At 41.2% G+C, this 1,162-nt stretch overlaps 1 protein-coding gene across 1 annotated transcript; it reads left to right on the top strand.

Annotated features, from left to right (window-relative positions):
- Positions 1–415: 415 nt before the first annotated feature.
- Positions 416–790, top strand: LOC143540931 (uncharacterized). Its single transcript, XM_077033882.1, has one exon. The coding sequence runs from the start codon at positions 416–418 to the stop codon at positions 788–790; it is 375 nt and encodes a 124-aa protein (XP_076889997.1).
- The last annotated feature ends 372 nt before the right edge of the window (positions 791–1,162 follow it).

The following is a 1,162-nucleotide window of genomic DNA, read 5'->3' as shown; positions in this document are numbered from 1 at the left end:
GGTGGAAGCCCAAGCGTTGGCCATGAATGATGCACGAGTTGTTTTGAGGTTTCTTAAGAAGTTGTTTACTCGATTCGGTACTCCGAGGGCTATTATTAGTGATCGGGGAACCCATTTTTGTAATACCCTCATGGAGAAGACGTTAGCTCGTTATGGGGTTACGCATCGTACTTCTATCGCCTATCACCCTCAAACGAATGGTTAAGTCGAGAATGCAAATCGAGGGGTGAAGAGGATTTTGGAGAAGACGGTTGGGGCTAGTCGGAAAGATTGGTCGGAGAAGTTAGATGATGCGATGTGTGTATTCCGAACCTCATACAAGAATCCGTTGGGTACTGCACCGTTTATGCTTGTTTATAGTAAGTCTTGTCATCTTCCGGTTGAGTTGGAGCATCGTGCGTACTGGGCGTTGAAGATGGTGAATGTCGATCTTACCGAGGCCGCAAGGAAAAGATACTTTCAGATTCATGAGTTGGAGGAGCTTCGGGATGCGGCATATTCTCGATCTTTGAACATCAAAGAAAAGACGAAAGCTCTACACGATCGGCGTTTGAAAGGCGGCAAAGAGTTCAAGAAAGGCGATAAGGTATTATTATTTAACTCTCGTTTGAAGTTGTTTGCAGGAAAGTTGAGATTGAAGTGGACAGGACCGTACTTGGTGAAAGAAGTTTTCCTGTATCCGGATAATGGAACATCGTGGAAGGTGAACGGTCATCGTTTGAAGCATTATCTTGGAGGACCGGAAGAATCAATCAAGATGGAGGAAACTCCTCTCGATCCATTGCACTGATTGTCGCACGTGGTTCTTGAGTGAATACTCAAGTGTAGAGTTTGTACATTCTTTCCTATTTTTATTTCTATTCTATTTTATTTTTATTTTTCCTTGAGTCACTAACGTAGTTTTTTGTAGTTTTTATTTGGTTTTTAAGTTTTGAAGAAAATAGTGTGAAGATCCCCTTGAAGTATAATGCAACATTCAAGTGTGGGGATGGAGCAGCAGCAGCCGTATGCTTTTCTTATTATTTATTTGCTGCTTTTATTCATGTTTGTTGGTTGGTCTGGTTACGTACTTTGAATGATTATATCTATCAGATTGATAAGATGAATTTTTAGATATTGTTGCCGATTCCGTTCGTGTATGAAAAAAAGGAGCTACTGGTTG

Source organism: Bidens hawaiensis, unplaced genomic scaffold (assembly GCF_021521415.1).
Source record: "Bidens hawaiensis isolate Kalapana, Puna unplaced genomic scaffold, B.hawaiensis_p1.1 tig00012404_1, whole genome shotgun sequence".
In the NCBI taxonomy this organism is placed as follows: Eukaryota; Viridiplantae; Streptophyta; class Magnoliopsida; order Asterales; family Asteraceae; genus Bidens; species Bidens hawaiensis.
The sequence above is the reverse complement of the archived record's forward strand: the minus strand, read 5'-3'. Positions and strand labels throughout refer to the sequence as shown.